This window comes from Coffea arabica, chromosome 2e, assembly GCF_036785885.1.
Source record: "Coffea arabica cultivar ET-39 chromosome 2e, Coffea Arabica ET-39 HiFi, whole genome shotgun sequence".
In the NCBI taxonomy this organism is placed as follows: Eukaryota; Viridiplantae; Streptophyta; class Magnoliopsida; order Gentianales; family Rubiaceae; genus Coffea; species Coffea arabica.
In genome coordinates, this window is record NC_092313.1 from 76,516,177 (window position 1) to 76,541,755 (window position 25,579).

A 25,579-nucleotide genomic window follows, 5' to 3' on the forward strand; every position below is an offset into this window, starting at 1 on the left:
ACTCTACCAAATCCACCTAATCCGTCTCCATGTCCACCTAAGTACGGAGGAGGTCAATTAAGGCTCTTTCTTGTGTTGATGGCGAAAGTTAATAATGATCATTGCATGCCATATTACTTACCCCAAAATACATACATACATACATACGTACGTAGTTAAAATCCATCAACCTACGAATGCTACCTGTGAAATGAAACGTAGATTCACAAGTAGTAGTAGTAGTATTTTTTTCCAAGTTGAATTGACAGTGTCGGGTCATCAAAATCCATTTAAAAGACCCGGGGAGGGGGATGGGGGGGAGTACATATAAAAAAATAGCAGTGAGAGCCGCGGCATGACTACTAATCATAACTTTGCATGTTATCCATCCAGCACCCATTATTAATTATTATTCAAAGAAACGCATAGAAAAGTCTGACAATTCTTGCGCCTTGCGGTGGTGATGGGACTTTTTGGGGGGGGAGGGGACCTCAAACATTGGTGTGCAGGTAGTCTGGGGCTGGGGCTGAGGAATATCACCATCTCCACGAATGACTCTTGAGCCCAGCCATTTGGTTATTTTGTGTGTGTGTGTGTGTCTATATATACATATATATATATATATATATATATATCCTGTTGGTAGTCTAGTACCAGGATAAATTCATTCTGTGAGAATGACCCTGCTTTCGTCTGTCGATTGAATACGCTAATGTTTTAGCAGCTTAGACTCTTCCATAAGTGCCCGCGATACAATACATACAACCACAGATTGAGAGTACCGCGTAGTTCTGATGGAAATTTCACAGTAACATTATGCATGGATCAATTTAAATATGCTAGTAAAGGCAGGGCAGAGCTAATTTAAAAACCTTCGTCTTACCTCAGACGTCAGACCCAGCAAGGATTCATATTTTCACTTGCTTGTCCATTCATTTTCCAGCTATAAGTCAAAGAGATTGAAAGAGACATAATTATCGAGAGAACCATATGAAATACAAACAAAATATTGTACTCTTGGACATCACAATAACACTACTACTATACAGAGATTACTCGATACATTTATTGCTTCAATCTCCAAAGGCATACAAAAGCAGTTTCAGACACAAAAAATGCTACATGAGCAAAATATCCTTTCCAGTTCTGACCACTGTACATCAAGAACTCTTCTGCAGGACGAGGAAGGAACACGGGCTTATATTCAGTGTAATCCAAGCAGTTCTTTTAGTTTGTTTTCCCATCTCACTGCTCCCCATTGATTCCAAATATACGAACCTTGTGCATGTTGGGGAACTTGGCAACCACTAGCACAAGCACTGCAACAGTGTTGAAGAAAAGCATTGGATTCTGGTAGTCAGTTGTGTGTGAAGCTATCAAGTACCTGCATACCATACCAAATCCATGCTCATAAGCTGCAATCCATATAATCTAAAAAACCAAATAAACTAAACAAGAAGGAGAGCAACAGCATCATCACAAGCCAGATCATGAATCTGGTTCAAACCACCAGAAAGAATACACAAAATCTGTGCTACAAAGTTGACATGGACAGTCTCAAAAAATTGAATAAATAAATAAAAAAAAGGATTTGCACTTTCTAACCAGGATATAGTGAAGACTCCAGTCCCTTCTTATCCCAATCTACAAATTCATACATTTCCTAAACATTTACCATCCTCATTAAAAGAAAAAATAAATTTTCCAGAAGAACTCAGTAAGTATGACCACATACCATTCAACAGAAGTTAGGTATTGCCAAAGTCTAGTTGCCCAACATAAAGCTTATAATCTTATGACTTCATATTGCAGAGTAAATTTAAACCCGCATAACAAAGAGCTGTCTCATGTGTTTCTTTATTTACTTTTGTATTGCTTTACAAAATGTGACAACAAAAGGACATACATATTCAGTTTGTGCTATTTATTGCAAAATTTTCAGATACGTGATGCCAAGAACAAAACCAGAAAAATGAATGTGTGCCTTTTTGTGTGTGTGAGAGAGAGAGACAGAGAGACAGAGAGAGAATGTGAGTGTGCTACTTGTTTTGACAACATTTGGTTGTGCACATGCAACTCCTATGAACAAAATAACTGAGAAGAAGAATGGCAACTCCAACACCTAGAGAATCCACATGACCTACTCACTGCCACTCCACTCTGGTCCCCCTTCTGCATTGAACACCCAGGAACCATAGCTCATCCCCACCCTCCATCCTCAACCTGTCCCCCTTCACTGTAAAATATACAGCGCAGCAACCTCCCCCATAGCTCCCAAACACCATCCCATTCAATACTCTCCCCCCCCCCTTTCCCCACTTCCTCTCAATCCTTCTCCTCCCCATCCTGGTCCTTCAACACCCCCCCCCCCTTCTCTCTTCTTCTCCCTAAACCCTAAATTTAAACCCAGCTTCACCCCCATGCTTGCTCAATTTAGCATGTTGCAACATCTGTATAGCACCATCAAATTTAGGACTTAAAATATGAGGCACTCACTAATATAGATTAACTGAACACTATATTGCTCTCCTAGACTGTTTGGTGATTTTGAAAGATATAACATCTTTGGTGTATACAGGCTTGATTCAGTTTGTATCTTAATTTTGTTAAATTTATTGGTTAATCGAGAGTGGTTGGTGATCAACTCTAGGATCTTCTGGTGATTTACTTGGATTAAGTAGTTCATTTGGGAAGGAGAAGAAGAAACAAGCAAGGGAGAGACGGGGCATAGAGAAGAGAACTTTTATCTGCAGGAAAGAAAGAGAGGGGTTGAAGAGGAAAAAGAAAAAAAGAGGAAGCAAAAGATGAAGATAAAAAGATAAAATTAAAATGTCAGACTAATTGTGTTTTTATGAAAAACAGAAGACATCAAAAAATACACATGCAATTGACTGCCCCCTTTGCTGCCTTCTCATTTCTGTTAATACCTCCCTATGTATATGCACAATAGATGCCTGCACAGATATAGCTTGAGATACTCATTTCCTACAGAATCCTTTCCCTCATAGAGAGTCAAACTAATTTAAATTAAGTTTATCTTTTTATCTTTTTTTATATTACATCTTGCCCTATGCATGCACAGATTAAGGACTGTTGACATTTATTGTGCATAACACTGATAAGGCATGCATGCATACATGTATCCTGTTTTGCTACTCCTTTTTTTTTTTTTTTTACCACAGAATGGAGGGTTTTTATCTCAAGAATGGAAAATTTTTTGCTCTTAAAAAATATAGTCACCTATGTGAGACAAGTTAGCAAGTAATCACGGTAGAATAAATTCCTCCATTGGTGTTTAAGTTTTTGAAAAAAAATTTGAAAGAAAACATCTTGGACCATATCCACTTGTAATTATTTACCAACAAAAAAAAATCCACAAGCTAGAAGATCAGGGTAAAGGTTGTCCAGGACAGTCGTAAAGAACTTTTCAGTCTATAAAAGAAATCCAGTGTACAATATCATCCAGTAAAGGGATCTAAGAAGCCTTAATTGCAATCTTTTTCCAACTACTTAGGTATGCTTCCTCTCCACATTGCCAATAAGAAGAGGCAAAAGTTTTGGTTCATCTTTTCCATGTTCATCTATATGTGGTTTATTAGTTCAAATTTTGATAGGTTACAAATCAGTTAGATCATAAATTTCCCGTGTTTTCAGAAATCAAGAGTGAAATTCGATAAGTGCATTACAAACCAAATATATGCTGCCATAAAAAACAATTTGGACATATTGACAAGTAACAGACAACATTACCCACCCACTCCCATGCATATACATACACACCCAGACAATGAGGGGAGGAGAACTTACAGGACAACTGGTACAACTGTTAGGAACTTCCTATTCCGAGTGAGCTGTTTTCCATTGTCAATCTGCTCCCACCAAGTCAATGCATTATAGATCCCCTGGTCATCAGCAAATGGAGTTCCTTTCTTCCAGTGAAAAAAGTGATAGGTGACCTGAATTGGGAAACATATTGGCATGCATATTAATGCGTAGATTATTAATGAACCACAACAAAAAAGCAAATGGAAAACACTAGTGACAATTCACGCCCCCCCCCCCTCTCTTCTTTTGGAAGAGAAAAAATGATGTGCATGAACCTCAACACCAGGAAGAAAAACAAGTCAACTCTTGGGTTCAAAATTCATAGAAATTGGGAGAAAACCAATCTTAGCAGTAGATATGGGGGAAATAAGGTTAATCCACAAGCAACAGAAGACGAAAACATAGATGTGAGAAATAAGAAGAGGGCATTGTACAAAAAACTGCAAGCTACCATATATTTTGTGTGAAATTTAAACAAAGAATATCTCCTCAGACATTGGCAAAGTGACGTACTGGGAGTGGTAAAGTAGTTTTACTGCTTGCAGCCACAAATTCTACACCATCCACACAAGTAAAATGTGAAAACTAACTAAGAAATCAAGAGTCAAAGAGTACCAAATAGACCCAATTAAAGATGTGCACGTTCTCATGAACTGGAAAGAAAGGAGCAAAGCCTCATTTTTCACTCAATCAAAAGCTTCGTAACACTTATAGATGCAGCAACCCATCTAGTGAAATGCTAGTATCCATCCTCAAGCTTTTGGCTTCACCAAAAAATGAACTTTCCTAACCGTCTTATGGCTACGATAGTGTCAAAATTCTTAAAATTAGCTCAATTGATCCCTTCCCCTCCTCCCAAAAGGGGAAAAAGCCCTTTCCTTTAATCAATCGATGAACAGCTCAAGAGAATCCTAAAAGGTAAGCGCATAATTTCTTCTGTAATAAAGTCACCAATAAGCAAATAACACCAATCCAACAGCAACAAAGGCCATACTGATGTCAATCTGAAGCTGCCCTAATCAATTAACACCAGTCCAACAGCAACGCAAGTTTGATATCAATTAAATACAACACTCTAAATACATATAGTAGATACATACATATTTGATCAACCAGATCAATTAATCGATAAAGAACCTGGAGAAGCCCTGAATAAATAAGCCAAAAAAACAAAACAATCAAACAAACATGCGAGAGGGAAAAGAGAGAGAATCTTTAACGTGGGCTTTGAGCATAAAATAAGATATATGATTATGCTAAAGAGAACGTACGACGAAGTGGGAAAGATTGACGACAGTCCAAGCCATGCCAGGAGTGCAGCCGAAGATGGAGAGAACCAGCAGCCACGCGAAGAATAGGATCAATATGTAGGTGGTCCATACACCCGGGTAGGTGAACCACTCCGTATTCCGGTTCAGATCCGCCGGTGGCACTGCCTTCACGTATAGCTTCGCCATCGAAACCAACCCCTCCTCTTCTTCTTTTTCTTCTTCTTTACTCAGACCCCGCAACCCAGATCAATTTTCGCTTTTGGGGTAATACTGCTATAATTAGTCTTCTAAGACCCACTATATTATGGCTAATCTTGCAATCAATCCAAGCTATAGAATTAGAACGAAAGGATGGTTAGGATGAGCCATCTACCCTCTAAACTGATTTGTGGGCATCTTAACCTTCTCTCGCTTTCTCCCTTTCTTCTTTTTCTGCGCCTGACGTAATGAATGTTATGGCTCCCTAAATGTAAGGCTTAGATATTTCCTTCTCCTTTGTCATATTATGTCCCTTTATGTTATAGATGATAATTGCAAAAAGTTCGTAGAGTAATTTGATAATATTTATTGTTTTAAAAATAATTTAATTAGCATTGCAAATACAAAGGAATAAATGCCTTTGTTTTTTTTTCATGTTTATTATATATATATAGTGTATGAGGGAATACCTTGACAATTTTCTTGTACTTGATTGCATATTCATCTTTGACATTTTTTTTTACTATAAAGGGATGCCCACAATTTAAAAGTTTTATCTCTTGATTTTTTTCACGATTTATTTATTTTATTACCATCCCATGAGTAACGTTTTCATAATACTTTTTTTTAGTTGATCAATTAGGAAACAAAACGATTATAAATAATGATACCACGGTGAAGATCCTTAATTAGAACTTCAAGATAAGTTCAAGTATCAAATTAGTTAGAGCTAAAAGTTAGGAACTAAATCGATATTAACGAAATGGTTTAGGAGTGAAATTGGCCATTGTCCCCAAGTATTTGCTTGTAAAATTCAAAATGGGGAATTTCCTATCAAGCTTTTTTATGGGGGGTTGAGTGTTAGTTTGGTCAATGACGCAGCAAACAAAAATTCTCTAACCATTGGGTTCTAGCCTAATAACCACCAAGAAAAGGGATTAATCCCAAGGGTGGCAATATGGGCGGGTGCCCACAACGTAGAAATGGGGTGGGGGAGAAAATTCTCCCCTGGACGGGGCGGGGCAACATACACCCGTTCCATCCTACGTCCTGTCCCACGCATACAAATATATATATATATATGTTTAAATTTATAGATATATATAATACATATATATATATATATATACATAATATAATAATTTAGTTATAACTCAATTCTTTATATTTAATAATATAATTAATAACATAATCACGAGTATACAATCATGACTTGATTCTATTACATCTCAATCAAATATTTTAATGTCATTTTCATGGTATTGATAGGTTACTAATTTTCTTTAGTTATTAGTATTTGCAACTTGTTGAATGGTCTAAGGTTGAGCATTTAAGCGTGTCTTTATTGAATATTTTGAGATAGAATGAATGATAAAATTGTCCCTGTAGATGAGTAAATTGTTAAATATGATAGATTTATTACTTTCCGCGAGAAAAATGGGGTAGGGTCGGGGGAAGTTATTTGACAATGGGACGAGGGAACCGCCCTATTGCCACCCTTAATTAATCCCTTCCTAGGTGTAGATCCCCGGCATGCATGTCAAGTGCTAGGGCGTACCCCAGGGTTTAGCGGATCGCCTGCCCAATTCTCGCCAGGACTCACTCACTCACTTCAAATATAATAGGTTATAATCTCAAGAGTAAAAGAAATACCAGTTTCCAACCTTGGAACATACATGTACTTTCATTTCTATTTCAAACATTCGTACAATTCCACATATATCAAAAGATATGAGTTTCAGATACATTCAGTTCTAATGGAGCACTAGCGCGAGTACAATCGTAAAATTCAAAACTACTATACTACGCTAGCTTGTACCAGTCTCACGTCTCGCTCGTACCCCCTGTAAGGAAAATAAATGGCGTGGAATGAGTTAAAAATCCAGTGAGGTTCCAAATAGCAAGTTGATCAATATTGAAAAATACAAATATCACGTAGCAAAATAGCGAGCATATCAAGTTCATGAAAGTGAGCAATAACATTTCGAATAACAATCAATGTATAAGGATACAGATGGCTCTCAGGAGCCATTCTCCACGAACTTGATCAAAATTAACTGCAGTTGACCCTCCGTCAACTTTCACTATCTAAAGTCCAAATAAATCCTTTTTTTTTTTTCTCAACACACTCCGACCAACTTACTCCCACCGGGCCCGTTCTTCTCACGAGAGGGTTTGGTATTACTCGAGTATACCTTTTTATAGCCTAGTCGAGGGATTCACCCAACGACGTCACAACAAGTGGTCACCAAGTCAGGATAAGAGGCCCTCCCACCCTAAGGTGTGGTACATTCCCCTGCCTGGTGGTTTAGTTGACGAGTCCACGCTCCAGTCAACAGTTGCAAGGTTTTGGTACTTGAGTTAAGATAAGAGGCCCTCCCACCCTCAGGTGTGGTACATTCCCCCACTCAGTACTTAGCTGGGGTTTCAGGGTTTTTGGTACTTGAGTTAGGATAAGAGGCCCTCCCACCCTCAGGTGTGGTACATTCCCCCACTCAGTACTTAACTAGTGCAAGCAAGATATTCGAGGAAATATTTCAAGCAAATCACCACTCGAAAGGGTTAGTGCGATAAAGTACACACTGCCCTCTTCGATGGATCAGAAAAACCACTTTCCAATTATCACATAACAAGTCAAGAAAGCACTTTAACAAGATAAATATAGAACAAGCAAGGACACTTACCAAAGATTTAGTGCTTGTCAAAATCACGTTCAGGTGTAACTCCTTGGTTGGAGTCCAAATCTTTTCTCTCCTAAAGCTTGATAATTACAGATCACTTTCCTCTCCCTCAGCTCTGGCTCCTCCAACTCTTGCACCTGCTATTTTTTTTCCCCCACTGATGTAGCTGATACGCGAAGTTGCCGACTGTTTTTCTCTTCTTACTCACTCGGTTATGGCTGGAAGGAACCAGAGATGCTCCTTCACTCTCACTCTCTTTTACAGTTTCAGGTATGAAGAAAAAAGAAAGCTTCGTTCTCTGTTTTCTTTCTTTTGTTTCCTCTCGGTTGATGATACCAGAGTAGCTGATCACTCAAACTTCCTCTTCAGTCGGTGGTGATAATTCCAAAGCTCTCCACTCAGCTTCTACTTAGTTCTAGAACTCAGGTATCCAACTGGTCGCACGGTAAATTAGCTAGGATGAAGGGTTAGTTAGGTCATTTGATATCCACTTATTTGCTTACTAATGGCTGTGATTTTATTAACTCACACATTAACTCCCAACCTCATTTGTATTTCCTTAATCCATTAGATTCTCACACATTTGGTTTTATAGGAAATTCACTAGACATGCAACTCGTTCAACTATAATATATTCAAATCACACAAATTACGGTATGCATATCATATGTTTATTTGATTCATATAATTTTTTAATTTTAATTTTAATTTTAATTTTTTGACATCATTCTAGGATATTTCTAAATTCTCAATTTCTAGAATAATTAAATTTAGTCATTGAATTTGATCAATTATTTGTTATCTATAATATTTCAAATGACGAAATAAGCGCAATAATGGCTAAATCTATTCAAGATTTTCTCGAGTTATCACATTCTTCCCCCCTTAAGAAAATTTCGTTCTCGAAATTTTACACTGTTAATCGTAAAAAGTTACGGGTATTCTTTCCTTATTTTATCTTCCAATTTCCACGTCACTTCGTCTAATCATTCATGTTTCCACCAAAATCTTAACCAAAGAGATTTGTTTCTTAGCGTTTTCTCTTTCCGATTTAAGTTGAAAGTGAGCAATAACACTTCGAATAACAATAAATGTATAAGGATACAGATGGCTCTCAGGAGCCATTCTCCACGAACTTGATCAAAATTAACTGCAGTTGACCCTCCGTCAACTTTCACTATCTAAAGTCCAAGTAGATCCTTTTTTTTTCTCAACACACTCCGACCAACTTACTCCCACCGGGCCCGTTCTTCACACGAGAGGGTTTGGTATTACTCGAGTATACCTTTTTATAGCCTAGTCGAGGGATTCACCCAACGACGTCACAATAAGTGGTCACCAAATCAGGATAAGAGGCCCTCCCACCCTAAGGTGTGGTACATTCCCCTGCCTGGTGGTTTAGTTGACGAGTCCACGCTCCAGTCAACAGTTGCAAGGTTTTGGTACTTGAGTTAGGATAAGAGGCCCTCCCACCCTCAGGTGTGGTACATTCCCCCACTTAGTACTTAGCTGGGGTTTCAGGGTTTTAGGTATTTGAGTTAGGATAAGAGGCCCTCCCACCCTCAGGTGTGGTACATTCCCCCACTCAGTACTTAACTAGTGCAAGCAAGATATTTGAGGAAACATTTCAAGCAAATCATCACTCGAAAGGGCTAGTGCGATAAAGTACACACTGCCCACTTCGATGGATCAGAAAAATCACTTTTCAATTATCACATAACAAGTCAAGAAAGCACTTTAACAAGATAAACATAGAACAAGCAAGGACACTCACCAAAGATTTAGTGCTTGTCAAAATCACGTTCAGGTGTAACTCCTTGGTTGTAGTCCAAATCTGCGATACAATATCATTTAAAAGCTTGAAATCACTAGAGTTCGGAACTTCAGAGTTTCGTTTTAAACAGATCAAGTAAATGAAACTTGTTTAGATAGGATTCACGTTATGTATCAAACACTAGAAAATTCATGCTCGCTCTTTTGGTGTTGCTAAAGAAGCAACTAAAACTTTGGAATTCGCATTTGAGTCTAAAAGACGAAGAAAATATATTCCAAGTGGTCACCACTTTCATTTTTTCCAAAGGTATGAGTTTCGGCCAAATTTTAGCTTATATACCTTGACGAAAGAAGACTCGAATACCATAGACAATCCAAGTTCAATTCGACCTCAAATCTTCACTCAAACCGCGAGTACACACGCCTAACCTTCGAGTGAAAATGTGGGCAGCATGCCCTTTGTATTTAGCTATTTTCCAGTCATTTATGGCTTCATTAGTTTCCTCAACTCACCCCAATTCAGCATACAAGCAAGCTCAAAACAATAGCTATTCAACTAGACTCAATATTATCCACTTACAAGTCAATTCGAGCAGTGCAACCATCCAAATCAAAGCTAGAAGTTAGAAACTAGTTTTAAAGACAACTAGCCACACAGTAGGTTTGACATCTCTCGGCAGTCACAACTTAAGCTATGCTTATCGAATTGGGGTAAATTTTATGGCGTTTTGAAGCTAAGACAGAGGCCTACATTTCCTATGAAGACACCAACACCCAGTTCTTGCATTTTCAAGGTCAAAAATCGCAATCTCAAAGAAAATAGAAGACTGTCAGCTAATCTGGGTATTTGGGTAGTCAGGGGTATTTTAGTCATTTCATTCAATACAGTGCTCCAATTGACTTGAAATTTTACAAGTAACTAGCTAATTTAATTCCCTAAAACTTTCATGTTTTTAGCAAGAACTGATTTGTTCTTTATCATAGACGAATATGCAGTTCCAGTTGGGTCCAAAAACTGGGCAGAGTCACTAACCCTAGCTGAAATTCGTTAATCTTCACCAAAACTAGAGTATCATCCAATATAATTCAAGATTCAAGTCATCTATCCAATAAAATGTAACATAAGAGAGAGAATAAGAGTTTCTTAGCTTAATACCTTCAAGCTCAAACTAAGTCGAGTGCGATGAAGTACACTCTAGACTTAGAAGGCGAGGGACAATTGAAAACACTTCACAATGAATCACTTAACAATATTCATAATACATACACATAAATAGTTAACACATAATTCGGAAAACACTCACCAAGGATTCAAATGACTACTCTCGAGTCTCAAGTTGATTTCCTGGTTCACGGCTACTTCCTAGTACAAGTTAATAAGTTCAAAGTAAATATATAATTTGTAGTCGATTATTTGTTATTCTTTTATTTAAACTTATTAAAATCAAGTTTGACCTTAAAATACAACCATAACATTCCCAATATTTATTTATCATTTTATTTTCGAAACTTATTGACTTTATTATTTTTAAACCATGAAATACCTATCTTCAGTTTATAAACTTGTATAATGTTTAAACTAATATACTTTCTCAATCCAGTATTAATTATGGCTTATAGATACTCCATTTTCCCTTTTAAGACTAACTAAGCTCTAAGTTGTTTGTGAATTAAATTTCGTTTCACAACCTTAACTTCTCAAGTTTTATAGTCTCTTAAATATTATAAAAACTAATTTAAGTGATTAGGAGTTATTTCGTGTATATAGCCATAACAAATTACCTTAGAGTTTCTAAAACATTATATGAGTCTTAATCTCATTACCAATTCAACCATTCAACATAATTCAACAATATTACTTCCAAATCCATTAGGTTTGGTAGCTCTAAAACAAGGTTAACGTACATATATAAATTTTAAGATCTTATAAAACATTTGAGCTAAGATTAAATCATTTCATTCTAATCTTAATAATTGAAGCTGATGGAACTTTTATTTCTTCCCTTTTAGACTGAACTAGACTCTAGTTTGCATGTTATTCCTATTTGTTCCACTTCACTAGCCATTCGAGTTTTAAATTCCTTAAAGTATTCAAAACAAGGTTAAGATGCTACAATCGGATATATATATATATATATATATATATATATTTATATTTATATGAATAGTTACAACAAACTATCTTAGAATTTTGTGCAAAAACTTCAAGGAAAGTTCATCTCTTCCCTGTTTTGGCCAACAAGTATAATTTCCAGCAATATCATTCAGATTGTTCAATAAATCTCCATCTTTTACTTGCTTGAAACACTAAACACGTAGCTCATAATTTGCCCACCCAAACTAGAACAAATAACACACAATTCCAGAACATAATCCCACCAAAAGTCTCAACTAATTCGGCCAGCAACACATTACAATTTCCAGCAGATAGCAATTTAACATATGGTGCTTTCTCCATAATTTTCTTCAGTTTTAACTCCAACTCATCATGCAAAAGATGATTCTCCAACTACAGAGTAAACTTGATCATTAACATAAAATTTTACAGCCAGAATGTCAAAGGAAAAACTGATCTGAAGTCTCTTTCTCTCTCTCGGTCAAGCTGTGACTGTTTTGGACAGCAATCAGTTTTTAAACAAGAAATTTCTCCATTAACTACTTCAGTTCCCATTCAACTCCAACATGCATGCTAAAACTAAAAAAAATTATGCAAGGTATTCAGCTTCAACGTAGGAATTTGGAACCCAAAATTCTGTCAAGAAAATTGGAAAATTTCCTTACTTCATCTCTTGGCTAGCTAGACAGAACCACCGGTTAATTCTTGCAAATTTTTCACTCAAGCTAACAACTCTGCACTAGTTACTCAGATAAGACAAGGAAATAACACATGGTTTGAGCTTCTAGCAGAAAGTTACTCCATACATTCGGTTACTAAGCTGCAAATTTCAGTTTCTTCCTCTCGGGTGAAGCTGAAAAAATTCCAGCATGTTTCGTCATACGGTCTCAACCCAAAGTTCCACCTTTTCCCCAAGTTTTCTTCAACTAAATTCTAAGTCTAGCTTTTGAAAGTTAAAAGTGAAGAGCCAATAGTGAGATCTTGAAGATTAGTGCCAATTCTGTTTTTAAGATGAATAATTTTACTAATCGTTCAATGGTAAATGGAATATATGCCATCTCTTGCCCAAAATATAGGTTTAGACTTAAAATTTGAGTGAAATCGTAGTTTAAGTAAGAACTATGCAGTTGTGAACAGCTCTAAACCTTGAGGAGAGTTTTCAAAATTGAGGTGAGATAAGTTTGACGAATTTGCCATGTGAGATGAGTTCTCGATGACATTGTAGCTTCTTAAATTTTATTGGAGGATTATTTGGGGCAATGTCCAATCGGATAAAGATAACTAGTTGTTAGGTTATTAGAAAAGCCAATGTATGAAATGTTTGAGATCATTTAGAATACTTAAGAGCCATTGATGTACTTAAGTAATGATCATATTATTTGATTTGATATTAGACGCAGTAGATCTATAATTTACTAAGGAATTTTGATTAGTGTTACTAATGGGGTAATTGGATTAGTAAATGCACTTGAACAATTGTCATCTTGACTATGTTGGGATATTTGAGCATAAAAAAAAATTGAACTGTTGTGAATAGAGGTAGGAATTTCAGGGATCTACCAGCTCTATTATGGATAGAAACCAATAGGTTGGGATGATTGAGTCGGAACTTTGCCATGTTTGGATATTGAATGTACTTAAAAATACTTGTTTGACTTCTTAAGGGTACCTGAGCTTCATATATGTGGTAATTGACTTTGTTATATGATGTAACTTAATTGATCATGAATCTATTTTGTAGTAATAATATAAATCGAATGAATGTGTTTCTGGGTTATGATTAATCACATATAATTGATTATTACACATTTGTACATAGACTAGTTGTGAGAGTTATAGAGTTTAAGGAGTGATAACGTTAAGTGAAAACGTCAGGTTATGATGTTATCTTACTTATAGATTGTTTAATTCGGTATAACGCTCAGTTGGATTGTAAACTAAAGTAGTTGAATTTTATACACTTGGGAAAACAACCGATACAACACTTAAATTGGAAAGAGAAAACGCTAAGAAACAAATCTTTTTGGTTAAGATTTTGGTGGAAACATGAATGATTAGACGAAGTGACGTGGAAATTGGAAGATAAAATAAGGAAAGAATACTCGGAACTTTTTACGATTAACAGTGTAAAATTTCGAGGACGAAATTTTCTTAAGGAGGGAAGAATGTGATAACTCGAGAAAATCTTGAATAGACTTAGCCATTATTGCGCTTATTTCGTCATTTGAAATATTATAGATAACAAATAATTGATCAAATTCAATGACTAAATTTAATTATTCTAGAAATTGAGAATTTAGAAATATCCTAGAATGATGTCAAAAAATTAAAATTAAAATTAAAATTAAAAAATTATATGAATCAAATAAACATATGATATGCATACCGTAATTTGTGTGATTTGAATATATTATAGTTGAACGAGTTGCATGTCTAGTGAATTTCCTATAAAACCAAATGTGTGAGAATCTAATGGATTAAGGAAATACAAATGAGGTTGGGAGTTAATGTGTGAGTTAATAAAATCACAGCCATTAGTAAGCAAATAAGTGGATATCAAATGACCTAACTAACCCTTCATCCTAGCTAATTTACCGTGCGACCAGTTGGATACCTGAGTTCTAGAACTAAGTAGAAGCTGAGTGGAGAGCTTTGGAATTATCACCACCGACTGAAGAGGAAGTTTGAGTGATCAGCTACTCTGGTATCATCAACTGAGAGGAAACAAAAGAAAGAAAACAGAGAACGAAGCTTTCTTTTTTCTTCATACCCGAAACTGTGAGAGAGTGTGAGAGTGAAGGAGCATCTCTGGTTCCTTCCAGCCATAACCGAGTGAGTAAGAAGAGAAAAACAGTCGGCAACTTCGTGTATCAGCTACATCAGTGGGGGAAAAAAAAAGCAGGTGCAAGAGTTGGAGGAGCCAGAGCTGAGGGAGAGGAAAATGATCTGTAATTATCGAGCTTTAGGAGAGAAAAGGTTAGAATCTGTAACCACCCTTTTATTTCTTGAATATAACTGAGAATAGGGGCTGCATGTTGGGTTTTAGCCAGGAATAACAAGATTTAGCTGAGCGGAATTTTGATATGGAAGTAAAATAGGAGTTGGACTGAAGTTGGGGAACCGTGAGCTTGCATGTTGAGTTACAACCTGTTATTATTGTAAAACTGGAAACTAATGATAGGTTTTTCATGTAATACGTTGGCATCTGATGTTTTGGGAAGTTTAGTTGAAGAAAACTTGGGGAAAAGGTGGAACTTTGGGTTGAGACCGTATGACGAAACATGCTGGAATTTTTTCAGCTTCACCCGAGAGGAAGAAACTGAAATTTGCAGCTTAGTAACCGAATGTATGGAGTAACTTTCTGCTAGAAGCTCAAACCATGTGTTATTTCCTTGTCTTATCTGAGTAACTAGTGCAGAGTTGTTAGCTTGAGTGAAAAATTTGCAAGAATTAACCGGTGGTTCTGTCTAGCTAGCCAAGAGATGAAGTAAGGAAATTTTCCAATTTTCTTGACAGAATTTTGGGTTCCAAATTCCTACGTTGAAGCTGAATACCTTGCATAATTTTTTTTAGTTTTAGCATGCATGTTGGAGTTGAATGGGAACTGAAGTAGTTAATGGAGAAATTTCTTGTTTAAAAACTGATTGCTGTCCAAAACAGTCACAGCTTGACCGAGAGAGAGAAAGAGACTTCAGATCAGTTTTTCCTTTGACATTCTGGCTGTAAAATTTTATGTTAATGATCAAGTTTACTCTGTAGTTGGAGAATCATCTTTTGCATGATGAGTTGGAGTTAAAACTGAAGAAAATTATGGAGAAAGCACCATATGTTAAATTGCTATCTGCTGGAAATTGTAATGTGTTGCTGGCCGAATTAGTTGAGACTTTTGGTGGGATTATGTTCTGGAATTGTGTGTTATTTGTTCTAGTTTGGGTGGGCAAATTATGAGCTACGTGTTTAGTGTTTCAAGCAAGTAAAAGATGGAGATTTATTGAACAATCTGAATGATATTGCTGGAAATTATACTTGTTGGCCAAAACAGGGAAGAGATGAACTTTCCTTGAAGTTTTTGCACAAAATTCTAAGATAGTTTGTTGTAACTATTCATATAAATATATATATATATATATATATCCGATTGTAGCATCTTAACCTTGTTTTGAATACTTTAAGGAATTTAAAACTCGAAGGGCTAGTGAAGTGGAACAAATAGGAATAACATGCAAACTAGAGTCTAGTTCAGTCTAAAAGGGAAGAAATAAAAGTTCCATCAGCTTCAATTATTAAGATTAGAATGAAATGATTTAATCTTAGCTCACATGTTTTATAAGATCTTAAAATTTATATATGTACGTTAACCTTGTTTTAGAGCTACCAAACCTAATGGATTTGAAAGTAATATTGCTGAATTATGTTGAATGGTTGAATTGGTAATGAGATTAAGACTCATATAATGTTTTAGAAACTCTAAGGTAATTTGTTATAGCTATATACACGAAATAGCTCCTAATCACTTAAATTAGTTTTTATAATATTTAAGAGACTATAAAACTTGAGAAGTTAAGGTTGTGAAACAAAATTTAATTCACAAACAACCTAGAGCTTAGTTAGTCTTAAAAGGGAAAATGGAGTATCTATAAGCCATAATTAATACTGGATTGAGAAAGTATATTAGTTTAAACATTATACAAGTTTATAAACTTGAAGATAGGTATTTCATGGTTTAAAAATAATAAAGTCAATAAGTTTCGAAAATAAAATGATAAATAAATATTGGGAATGTTATGGTTGTATTTTAAGGTCAAACTTGATTTTAATAAGTTTAAATAAAAGAATAACAAATAATCAACTACAAATTATATATTTACTTTGAACTTATTAACTTGTACTAGGAAGTAGCCGTGAACCAGGAAACCAACTTGAGACTCGAGAGTAGTCATTTGAATCCTTGGTGAGTGTTTTCCAAATTATGTGTTAACTGTTTATGTGTATGTATTATGAATATTGCTAAGTGATTCATTGTGAAGTGTTTTCAATTGTCCCTCGTCTTCTAAGTCGGGAGTGTACTTCATCGCACTCGACTTAGTTTGAGATTGAAGGTATTTTGCTAAGAAACTCTTATTCTCTCTCTTATGTTGCATTTTATTGGATAGATGACTTGAATTTTGAATTATACTGGATGATACTCTTGTTTTGGTGAAGATTAACGAATTTCAGCTAGGGTTAGTGACTCTGCCCAGTTTTTGGACCCAACTGGAACTGCATATTCGTCCATGATAAAGAACAAATCAGTTCTTGCTAAAAACATGAAAGTTTTAGGGAATTGAGTTAGCTAGTTACCTGTAAAATTTCAACTCAATTGGAGCACTTTATTTAATGAAATAACTAAAATACCCTTGACTACCCAAATACCCAGATTAGCTGACAGTCTTCTGTTTTCTCTGAGATTGCGATTTTGACCTTGAAGATGCAAGAACTGGGTGTTGGTGTTTTCATAGGAAATATAGGCCTCTGTCTTAGTTTCGAAACGCCATAAAATTTACCCCAATTCGATAAGCATAGCTTCAGTTGTGACTGCCGAGAGATGTCAAACCTACTGTGTGGCTAGTTGTCTTTAAAACTAGTTTCTAACTTCTAGCTTTGATTTGGATGGTTGCACTGCTCGAATTGACTTGTAAGTGGATAATATTGAGTCTAGTTGAATAGCTATTGTTTTGAGCTTGCTTGTATGCTGAATTGGGGTGAGTTGAGGAAACTAATGAAGCCATAAATGACTGGAAAATAGCTAAATACAAAGGGCATGCTGCCCACATTTTCACTCGAAGGTTAGGCGTGTGTACTCGCGGTTTGAGTGAAGATTTGAGGTCGAATTGAACTTGGATTGTCTATGGTATTCGAGTCTTCTTTCGTCAAGGTATATAAGCTAAAATTTGGCCGAAACTCATACCTTTGGAAAAAATGAAAGTGGTGACCACTTGGAATATATTTTCTTCGTCTTTTAGACTCAAATGCGAATTCCAAAGTTTTAGTTGCTTCTTTAGCAACACCAAAAGAGCGAGCATGAATTTTCTAGTGTTTGATACATAACGTGAATCCTATCTAAACGAGTTTCATTTACTTGATCTGTTTAAAGCGAAACTCTGAAGTTCCGAACTCTAGTGATTTCAAGCTTTTAAATGATATTGTATCGCAGATTTGGACTCCAACCAAGGAGTTACACCTGAACGTGATTTTGACAAGCACTAAATCTTTGGTGGGTGTCCTTGCTTGTTCTATGTTTATCTTGTTAAAGTGCTTTCTTGACTTGTTATGTGATAATTGGAAAGTGATTTTTCTGATCCATCGAAGTGGGCAGTGTGTACTTTATCGCACTAGCCCTTTCGAGTGGTGATTTGCTTGAAATGTTTCCTTTTATCTTGCTTGCACTAGTTCAGTACTGAGTGGGGGAATGTACCACACCTGAGGGTGGGAGGGCCTCTTATCCTAACTCAAGTACCAAAACCTTGCAACTGTTGACTGGAGCGTGGACTCGTCAACTAAACCACCAGGCAGGGGAATGTACCACACCTTAGGGTGGGAGGGCCTCTTATCCTGACTTGGTGACCACTTGTTGTGACGTCGTTGGGTGAATCCCTCGACTAGGCTATAAAAAGGTATACTCGAGTAATACCAAACCCTCTCGTGAGAAGAACGGGCTCGGTGGGAGTAAGTTGGTCGGAGTGTGCTGAGAAAAAAAAAAGGATCTACTTGGACTTTAGATAGTGAAAGTTGACGGAGGGTCAACTGCAGTTAATTTTGATCAAGTTCGTGGAGAATGGCTCCTGAGAGCCATCTGTATCCTTATACATTGATTGTTATTCGAAATGTTATTGCTCACTTTCATGAACTTGATATGCTCGCTATTTTGCTACGTGATATTTGTACTTTTCAATATTGGTCAACTTGCTATTTGGAACCTCACTGGGCTTTTAGCTCATTCCACGCCATTTGTTTTCCTTACAGGGGGTACGAGCGAGACGTGAGACTGGTACAGGTTAGTGTAGTTTAGTAGTTTTGAATTTTACGATTGTACTCACGCTAGTGCTCGATTAGAACTGAATGTATCTGAAACTCATATCTTTTGATATATGTGGAATTGTACGAATGTTTGAAATAGAAATGAAAGTACATGTATGTTCCAAGGTTGGAAACTGGTATTTCTTTTACTCTTGAAATTATAACCTATTATATTTGAAGTGAGTGAGTGAGTCCTGGCGAGAGTTGGGCAGGCGGTCCGCTAAATGCATCATTTGCCAATTTCTTGGCTTCATTTGATCCTCATTCCCCTTTATCTGATGTAGGAGCAGTTGTAATTGTTGTATTGAAAAAGCAAATAAAAATTCTCAAGACAATGTAATAATTTTTATGGCTACACCCTAAATTCTACTCACTTTCCCTTCACTTCAAACAACTAGTACTTAACATTTCTTTAGCGAGTAGTCCTAATGAACACTAGTTAATATGTCTAAATTATACCAAAATTACTGTGTGAATAAATACATTCACATTTGTGCCACCTTCTATTTTTAGACACTTTTCTAAATTATTGTCACATTTGTAAAATATAAACACTCTTCTTGTTAGCTAAATCCCTTTATCAATAAAAGTATATTTTGTTTAGACTTTAGATAAAATACAAAATTAAAAAAATAAGTATAAAATATGAGTATGTAAAATACAAAATAGAATTAGTATAAATTAATATTAAAAAATTAAAATGATAAGCAAAGTGAGGCAAGTGCCCATTGACCTGAATCTTGATAGTCTTTCAACTATATCTGGTAGCGGGATACCTGCTTATATGCAGGATGGATAAGGATCAAAAAATAGCTGACCCGTAAAGTGCGAGTTAAGTCAATCAAATGATATATAAAGCGGATACCCAATCCGTATCCACTCCTAATTAAACCATGTAGGAGTTTCAAATAATATCCTCAACAATTTTATTCCACAAAAAAAAAAAAACAAAAAGATTGATTTTTAGTTATGCCTGTCAATTGGTCCAATGAGTTGGGTTTCAACAATACGAGGTCAGCCCAAGAAACATTTATGTGAGCCCGAGACCAGCAGCGTGATATTTGCCCAATTATTGATGTTGGTTGCTATACGTTATACTTGGGATCTGCCAACTCGAATTTTTTTCGAGAAAATATGCCTTTGTATTTCTTGTGTGCTTTAGTAAGAATTAAAAAAATAAATGTGTGTTATATAAATGTAATTAGAATATTTGTGTATTAAAAGGTGGGCCTTACTCAAATCAAGCCTAGCATGGACCCAGTGCAGCCCATAATTTAATTGAGCTTCAGAGTTAGGCATAAGCTCATCTTGACCATAATTCATATGAAGCCAAATTATATCTTTTTAAAATGAGCTGGAATTGGGCCTTTACGGTTGGAATTCCCACGACACGATCTTGCACGATCCGAGACATTTATCGTTGAAGGTGCATTTGGACCGAACAGTGATCTGTCCAAAACCGGGCCGATAGATTAGAGCGTGGCTCGATCTGAGAGAAACATTAATACTTCTCCCGTCCCACTTTGATAGTTCTGATTTTTTTTCACACAGTTTAAGAAAAAGTAGTTAATTTTGTTAGAACGATCAATTTAGGTAACTATTTTTCTAAAATACCCTCACATTAATTATAGTACAACTTTATGAGAACTTGAATCGATGGTAAAAAAGGAATCAACTCTCATTAAATGAGATAGGTTTATAGTAACAACAACTTACATTGAATAAGGGTATTTTAGAAAAATTAAAATACAATTACATTTTTTAATTGGAAAGTGGACTACAATTTGAGACAAATGAAAAAGGAAAACAGGACTATCAAAGTGGGACGGAGGGAGTAATATTTTTCTTAACTTTTCAACGTGTCTATTCTGATTACATTCTGTGTCTCTCCCCCCCCCCCCCCCTTCCCAATGAAAAAAAACCTCCCACTAAAGAAAAAGGAAAATAATATTTTGTCTAATTCATGCAGAGTGCCCATCATTCACAATTCCCGATATATGAATTTCACATTCTTTTTCGGTATTGCTACTACTTATCTTCATTCAATATATTTATTAATATTTTATATAAGATCATACATTTATTATTTTGTTATATAAATATTATATATGTAATACTAATATAAAATAGTATTAAAAATTAAAATTTACATAAAAATTTTGAACTATCAAAACAAACTCCAGCCTATTGACTAAATCGAATCAAGTTCAAGTTCGAATTCAAAAGATTAAAATCAGAGTCCGATAACTTAAAGTTGAATTCGATTCGATTAGTTTATAACCCTAATCGGGTCTTCCCAACTCTAACTTTGGAGGCATTGAAGGTTGATATTTTTCCACGTCTCGACACAAAAAATTCTACAACATGCAATGACATGCACGTAACCTAGAGACATATACATTCAATAATACAACATACATCAGCGTCGTCGATCCATCCTCATCCTCCCTTCTTCACTGTTTCTTTTCTCTCTCACACCCTATATCAGAATGCACGAACTTATGATGTACGTTTGCCACTCTAAGAAATATCGTTGCCTCACAACCTCAATTTCAACTATGTTATCGTCATCTAAGTATAGTCCTACCCCTTTGGAGGTACTATAAAGGAGGAAGGATATATAGATAACAGTGCAGTAGCAGAGCAGCTAGGAAGGACAACGTGAAAATCGGGCATGAGCACATTACACTAGAATGCAGAGATTACTACAGTTTGTTTGTCTTGGTTGTATACTGTCAATCGACTTCAGCTCAAGTAGACCTGGGATAAGACTTCACTAATAAGGCATATCTCTGCTGCTATCTCTGTGAGTTCTTCCAAACAGAAAATCCTCCACTAAGGTCATTTTCTCTTAAATTTTGAACTCTTAGCCATGTAACTTCCAGATGGAAGCACGAACTCAATTTCCTATACTGTCTCAGAAAGTGATGAAATTTTCCAGAAAATAAAGCTTTCATCAAAATAAAATAAGATGACAAATCAAACCAATACCAAGAAGTTCTTTTGCTTCAGAGTGCAAGAATTATTCATTAACATCCCAACGTGCATATGGTAGTTCTGAAACAGACTTCTACTTGAAAGAAGTGAAGCACGACATTCTTCCTACTCATCTTGTTCCTTAAATCCTATTTAGCCCCAACCACAACGTTTCTACTTGAAATCGCACGTGAAAGGAGAAGAATGCAGTCACTGGGCAATTTGCTCAATAGACAACTCACTTTCTGCTCCTACCTCTGCCCTACTGCCCGGCCAGCCAAGGTTTACAGCCAGGTCCTCAACCGCCACCTTGATGACATCTGTGCGAACACCAATATCAGTAGCATACCTGCTCATACAATACATCCCAGCTGTTACTGTCGCCACACCAACAGGACTTGGCATTAGCAGTTTCAGAGGAGAGGAAAGCAGCGCCGCTAGTGGAGCACCAATAACAGAAGAAGCTTGCCCACTTCTTCCAACCCCCAGACTGTCAACTGTCAGAAGGCCTGTTTTGCAATATAGAGCAAAGTCCTCACAGTTGTTTTGAAACACGTCATAATTCCCAAATCCATTCTGCAGAAGATACATTGCCCGATGAATGACCGTTTCAGGTGGGTCAGATGCTGCAGTTGTGCAAGTGCCTCCTCTTACTTTGGCAAAAAAAACAGACGGAGTTACTCCATACTCAAAGGAGTAGAGGGAACCATTCTGCAGGAAACAATCAAGGCATGTAAGTACTACCCCACTCTTTGGCTGCCTAAATCCACAGTCAGGAAATGTTGGACAGGATGAAGGGAGGGCTATCATTTCATCATCAGAATGGTCAGAGGTTTCGACACGGGTAAAATGAACCACTTTGCTTCCACCAACAAAGATACCTGCATTATGATATATGCTTAGAAGACCACAATACATGATGTCACTACATTGAATATAGTATGCAGAATAGATAGATGGTCTCAGCATCAAGAGAAATTCGAGATTCTTGAAGTTCTTGATCTCCCAGTTTAGCTCGATAACCCGACGTATCTCAGAACACCGCACAAAAATGGGCACAAAAATCTACAACCTGTATTCCCTTTGCCACACAGCTCTTTGAAGACACTATTGCTACTGCTTTTAGATGGCAGCTCACATTGAGGAGGGAAACATTCCAAAAATAACATAAAACTCGTCAAGTGTGTCAAAGTTTATCACTTACTTTCTGGAATGCATTTCCACCTTAAGCAACTATTCCCTAAGTGGTGACAAATTAATTGTTTTTGGTTTATGTCTCAAAGGTGCTTATCACAAACTAAGGTTGAGAATAAACGAGCTATACTTTCATGCCTCTCCATTACTTGGATTTAGCATTGATATGTCTAGAGAAAGCACATTGTTGCACATACCAAGGGAAATAGATCCCACGAGGAAACAAGATTTTAAACTGCTTTAGTCGCAACAAGATTTTAGACTCAGTACTGTCTCTGTCTTGTTAATCATTAGCGTGCTGCAAATTCAGGCTTCGAAGAATTCGTGGTAAAGGAGATGACAGTACTGATGTTGATCTGCATTTCTGTTATTTAATCATCAGCATTCTGGAACTAATTAGCTCATTTTAGGGGAACTACTCCACTTATTTCAAATTCTCAACCATCGAAAGGACACTACTCGCACTCAGAGCACATGATAAAACTTCAAAAATGAGGTTCTGTGTACATATGCATATGACTTAAAGTACTGCCCTATTCAACTTTTTTGCAGGAATGAAGTTGATTTTATCTCCTTTTTTTTTTCAAGTAGATTTTATCAGGTAAAAATAAGAATCAAGTAACGCTTAATTTCAGCTCGAATCAGTAAAAATGGAAAACTACTAGAAAATGCCTGCAGAGGAAAGGTATTAGGCAAGAATTCAACGTTGAGTTGGCTTTTCGTCGTCATAAAAAAAAAAAAAACTTTTCGTCAACTGCAGAGCAGAAAGGGAAATCACATCACATCAAGGACTCGTAGTCAAAAACGTATGTCCAAAACCAAATTCCTGATCTTGATTATTCAGTTTAAATCGTCAGATTTTTGAACTACAAGAAGACGTTCAAATTACGACAACTTCCTTCAAGTACAGAAATTGGGACGAATAACAACTTGGTCAAAGTGGAGGAATAAGAACGTAGCAACAAAATATTTAATTTGTCCAAATATTCGAAAGAAAGGTCCAGTCTAAATTTTTGCATTCCTGAGCCGCTGTAAGTTGGAAACATTATTCCTTTTTTTTTTTTTTTTCAAAACGACAGTCCTACCCAAGCTTCAATCTTTCATACAAAGATTGCCCCTTTCTGGTTCCTTGGAAATTCAAGCAACAGAGTCAGAACTGAAAATACAAATTCCACTTCCAAAATAACAGATTAACAACAAAAAGCATTAATCGAAGGAAAAGGCCAATCAAATTATAAAATCCCCCAAGGAGATTCCAGAGTGCCGCTTTTTCAAACATACATTATTGTTTAGAAAGCCGAAAAAAAAAAAAAAAGGGCAGAAGAAGGAAGGAGGACATGCATTGTTTCTTACCATGATGGGAGTAAGCAAAGACAGCTCTGTAAGTGTAGATATGATCACCTGGCCTAATATCAGTCCTCTCCACTCTATTTGTGAGCAACCCCATCTCTCTCTGTTTTGCAATCTGCTACTAGTTGTTGGGGCAAAAGTCAATTTCACTCTGGGAAAATTAACCGGGGAAAAAAGAAAAGAAAAACAATAAAAAAAAGAGGCAAAGTGACACAATAATAACCGCTTCTTTTTATGCCACAATGACAAAGAAGAAGAAATTTTGGACGTGGAAGACAACGATTCGGCTACCACTGCATCTGCTCAACTGCCGTTACCAGTACCGCTGGAAACATATAAAATCAATAATCATTGGTGATGATGATTATGATGACGATGGCGTTTGTGCTGTGCATGCTTGTTCACTTTTTTTTTTTTTAATGTGCAACGAGTACTAGTACTGATTATCTCTCTTTTCTTTTTTTGACTATTGTATGATAGAGGAGGATGCGACCGTTTTCAAGAGTTCAGGGAGCGTTTAAGAAAATTTTGGTACTTTGGTTGGCTGGTTTGGTCTGGTCTCTTCAACTTCTTTGCTTTCAGCATCATCTTTTTCTTTCCTCCCAACCCCAAAACACCCAAAAAAGAAAATTCTTTTCCTTCCCAAACAGCATGCCCCGACTTTGATTCCTTGCTTTGGCAATGGTCCAATGGATAGGTATCCGAGGAAAATGGGGGAAGGACAGAGGAGCAAACTAATCGAGTTTTAATCTAAATGAGCTGAATCTCAACTTAATTTTATTATGCTCAAAGTCGATGAACTCTTAATGTAAAAATTTGAATTCAAACTCGACCTTAAATTCGAATCAGGTTCAATAATTATTATATATAGTTCAAACCTACTCGATCTTAAAAAAAATAAAAATAATTATATATATATTTTTAAAATAAATAAAATAGTAATTTTTTCTTAACAAATAATTATTTTTATTAAGAATATTAGGAATATATAAATGAACGACTCACGAGCTAATGAGCTGAATTTCTTTGTGTTCAAGCTCAACTTAATTAGTTTGAGTTCAACTCTAGTTCAATATTGACCGGCTCATAAGCGCTCGCAAGCAACTTTAATTCACTTGCAACTTGGCCCCCAACTTGCGGTACCCCGGTTGGAAAAGTCG

General features: G+C 36.2%; 2 protein-coding genes and 1 long non-coding RNA gene across 4 annotated transcripts; 1 reads left to right on the forward strand and 2 right to left on the reverse strand.

Annotated features, from left to right (window-relative positions):
- Nucleotides 1-953: 953 nt before the first annotated feature.
- Nucleotides 954-5,577, reverse strand: LOC140037133 (uncharacterized). Its single transcript, XM_072081297.1, has 3 exons — nucleotides 5,076-5,577; nucleotides 3,787-3,935; nucleotides 954-1,363 (listed from the first exon to the last, which is right to left on the reverse strand). Exons 1-3 carry the CDS (start codon nucleotides 5,259-5,261, stop codon nucleotides 1,225-1,227), a joined length of 474 nt encoding a protein of 157 aa, XP_071937398.1. The 5' UTR covers nucleotides 5,262-5,577; the 3' UTR covers nucleotides 954-1,224.
- Nucleotides 5,578-14,523: 8,946 nt separating this feature from the next.
- LOC140037388 (uncharacterized) lies at nucleotides 14,524-19,023 on the forward strand. The gene is made up of 3 exons (XR_011841310.1): nucleotides 14,524-14,819; nucleotides 18,037-18,096; nucleotides 18,846-19,023. It is a non-coding gene; the product is annotated as an uncharacterized lncRNA (long non-coding RNA).
- A 2,855-nt stretch (nucleotides 19,024-21,878) lies between these two features.
- On the reverse strand, nucleotides 21,879-25,011 carry LOC140037135 (protein LEAD-SENSITIVE 1-like). Of its 2 annotated transcripts, XM_072081299.1 has the most exons (3): nucleotides 24,643-25,011; nucleotides 24,423-24,534; nucleotides 21,879-22,756 (listed from the first exon to the last, which is right to left on the reverse strand). In XM_072081299.1, exons 2-3 carry the CDS (start codon nucleotides 24,514-24,516, stop codon nucleotides 22,086-22,088), a joined length of 765 nt encoding a protein of 254 aa, XP_071937400.1. In that variant the 5' UTR covers nucleotides 24,517-24,534; nucleotides 24,643-25,011; the 3' UTR covers nucleotides 21,879-22,085. The 2 variants fall into 2 exon arrangements, with proteins under 2 accessions (XP_071937400.1, XP_071937399.1); XM_072081298.1 differs by having other exon boundaries at nucleotides 24,423-25,010.
- Nucleotides 25,012-25,579: the final 568 nt, after the last annotated feature.